This window comes from Bison bison, unplaced genomic scaffold, assembly GCF_000754665.1.
Source record: "Bison bison bison isolate TAMUID 2011002044 unplaced genomic scaffold, Bison_UMD1.0 scf7180017853143, whole genome shotgun sequence".
Lineage (NCBI taxonomy): Eukaryota > Metazoa > Chordata > Mammalia > Artiodactyla > Bovidae > Bison > Bison bison.
The window spans coordinates 17,538-21,028 of NW_011483716.1; the positions used below are offsets into that span (position 1 = coordinate 17,538).

The 3,491-nt window shown below is 39.2% G+C and overlaps 1 protein-coding gene across 1 annotated transcript in view; it reads left to right on the forward strand.

The window, feature by feature from the left end:
• Positions 1 to 2,589: 2,589 nt before the first annotated feature.
• The window catches only part of LOC104998354 (NADPH oxidase 1-like), a gene marked incomplete at both ends in the record, with an annotated part of 9,517 nt that continues 8,615 nt past the window's right edge, over positions 2,590 to 3,491 (forward strand). Inside the window, one exon of the mRNA XM_010853465.1 lies at positions 2,590 to 2,685. Coding sequence (XP_010851767.1) covers positions 2,590 to 2,685 — 96 coding nt within the window. The remainder of the gene's footprint in view (positions 2,686 to 3,491) is intronic.

Here is a 3,491-nt window from a genome sequence, read left to right on the forward strand (position 1 = left end):
AAACTCCGGGAGTTGGTGATGGACAGGGAGGCCTGGCGTGCTGTGGTTCATGGGGTCGCAAAGAGTCAGACACGACTGAGCGACTGAACTGAATTGAATACCTATGTTGAAAAAGGTAAGGAGAAAATGGTGAAATGAATGTCCAGTAAAATATCTTGTTTAACCCAGTGTATTTAAAATGTTATCCTTTAAACATGTAATCAATATGAAAATATTAATGAGATAATTTATATTATTTTATTTTTACTGTTTTTGAAATCCAATGTGCATTTTATACTTATAGCACATCTCAATTAAAACTAGACATATTTCATGTTCTTAGTTGCCACATGTGGTTAGTGGCTATGGCTTTAGGTAGTGCAGAAAGAAACCAACTCTTTGATTTTACAAGGGAAAATAAGACCCAGATGTCACACAGGTTGGTTGCAGAGCCATCACTCAATTCCAGCTCCCCAGTGTTCAAGCCACAACTCCTTTACCACACTACATGTATACAATCCCCTTCTCCTAACACACTCTCTAACTGAACTCTAGCTTCATTTCTGCTATTAACTGAATGACCAAGATCAAATTACTTATCTTCTCTAGACTTCAGGTCACCTGTGTTGTAGCTGGGGGAGGATTAATGAAAACTAGATTACATATAAATATGAGTGTTTCTAGCTCTAAAATCCTCTTTTTATAATCCCTCTCTTAGGTGATGATGATTTAAATATCTTTCCACCTTGCACCAATCTTTCCAGAGGGCTCAGACTTCTTCTTATCTCTGACATGTACTCCTTTGCTATTTTTTTTAATGAAAAATAAATTACCCCCAAAATACTTTTGCTCCTCCTTCCTGCCAGGTCTTCTACTTGACTTTCTTTTCCATTTATAGTGGAGGAAATTATAGTCTATGTGGGGAAGGGAATGGAATTCCTTACAGATGTCACTGTATTTCATAATTCATCCTTCTTGCAGTTGATTATTTAGCTGACACAGTGTTCTTTGCCTCTGTGTCCCTGTCAGATTCTGAAATATTTTTGGTCTCCCTAAATAAGGTTCTCTACCTTGTCTTCTAAACCCCTGAATTATCTGTGGCTTTCACCTCTCTTTTTCCATTAAGGTCAAAGATCTCTGGAAGACACACAACTCTGGAAAGGGTGTGTGGGCAAAGAATGAAGAAATAAATTGAGTGGAAAAGCCAGTCTGGTGATGACACAGCCAGAATTTATTGAGCTTATACAATGCACCAAGCATTGTATTAATCACTTCACATGTATTATTTCATGTAACATTCAAAGCATTGCTGTGGTGTAGATATTGTTATTATCCTCATTTTGTAAGTGAAGAAATTGAAGTTCAGAAAAGTTAAATCACAGATCTAAGATTACAGAACTAGAAAGTGATGGAACTAGAATTTGAGCCCAGGGAGTTTGACTCCAAAATCATGCTTCAAATCACTATGTTATGATGCTACAGGTATGTGACTGGTCCAGATCTAGGGAATCTGAATGGGTCATATTCTAGACTAAAGGCCCTCTACCCATAGGGCTGAGATGACTCTGGACCATCCTAGGGCCATAGATATATATTAGAGGTATGTATTCCAGTGCCCCTAGAGTCCTGATCAATTACAGACTTTGTTTTCCAAAGCAATGGGGAGTAGGTTCCAAATTTCTCTCTTTGCCAATGGAGACAGATCTTGGGACAGACAAAGTCTTAAGCGCTCAAATGAGTCCACAGCAATGATAGGTTAATTTGAAGAAAAGAATAACAATCTAAAAACAGGGAAGTGTACGTCAGGGTATAATTAAAGAGGCAGGCCCATCTGGAATGGTTTATTCCCTTCAGATGGGTATTGTTACAGATGTTGAATTTATTCTTTCTTTAGAAATCCATTTATTCACTTATTGCCATCTTTTAGGTGCAATAGTTTGAATGATCTGGTCCAGGAGTTGGCAAATGTTTTCTGTAAAAGGCTAGATTGTACAATTTTAGGCTTTGTGGGCCATATGTTCTCTGTCACAATTTCTCAACACTTACTTTGAATCACAAAAGCAGTTATAAACAATACAGAAATAAGTAGGTGTGGCTAAGTTCCAATACCATTGTATTTATAGATACTGGAATTTGAATTTCGTATAATTTTCGCATGTCATGAAATATATTCTTCTTTTGATTTTTCCAACCATTTAAAAATGGGAAAAAATATAAAACCCATTCTTTAGCCTGTAGGCTGTACAAAACAGGTGGTGAGCTAGATTTGGCCTATGAGCCTTGATTGGCTGACCTTGGTGATTAGCATCATTAGTGCATGTCTTAAAGTCCTGACTCACTCTGAGATTAAGTTTACTCATTTAAAATGAAAACAGATATAGGATTTCCCTGATGGTCCAGTGGCTAGGAATCTGCACTTTCACTGCAGAGGGTACAGGTTAGATCCCTGGTCAGGGAACTAAGATTCCACATGCCTTGCAGTGCACCCCCTCTGCCAAAAAAAGAAAACATACAAACACAAAATAGCCAAATGGTGAAACTATTCTTTACCCCTTATCTACTCCTTCCCTAAATTTCACTTTATTCCTTGCTTCATTTTTCTTCCTCTAGGTTGCTTGGTTGGGGCTGAATGTTTTCCTGTTCGTGCATGCCTTCCTGTCATTTGAGAAGGCCACCAAGTACTACTACACAAGACAAATACTGGGGGTGAGTATCACAGTTGTGATGTGGGGAATCTCTCTGTTTTTTCTTGTCTATGACTCTGCTCCTTTGTGACCCAATGCCCTCATTTCCCGTAGAGTTAGGGTCACCAGAAAAAAACTTCAGGCTACCCAGGTAAATTTGAATTCCAGAAAAATAACAAATCTTTTTTATTTATTTTACTTATTTATTTTTGGCTGTGCTGCGTTTTCACTGCTATGCGGGCCTTTTCTCTAGTTGTGTTGAGCCAGGGCTACTCTTCTTTGCAGTGCCCAGGCTTCTCACTATGGCGGCTTCTCTTGTTGTGGAGCACGGGCTCTAGGGCATCTGGGCTTCAGTAGTTGTAGCTCCCAGGCTCTAGAGCACATGCTAAATAGATGTGGCCACTTAGTTGCTCTACCACACGTGGGATCTTCCCGGACCAGGGATTGAACAGGTGCCCCTTGCATTGCAAGGCGAATTCTTAACCACTGGATCACCAGGGAAGTCCCAACAAGTATTTTTTTGGGGGTATCATTTATTCCAAATATTGCATGAGACAGGGGCATATCAGAAAATGATTCATTTTTTAAAGTTCAAATTTAGCTGAGCATCCTATATTTTTGTTTGCTAATCTGACAGCCTTATCCTGGGCACACTCCATGGCTCCAATAATGAAAACACACATTAAAGAAATATTGAGTAATTTTCGAACCGGTTTCCATAGAAAGCCAGGTGTCCCTGCAGAGTGTGAGGGGAAAGCTAACAGGACAGTGTCCCTACACCAACCAAAGCAGCATTTATCTGTCTTGCGGATTCCTGCTTATGATTTT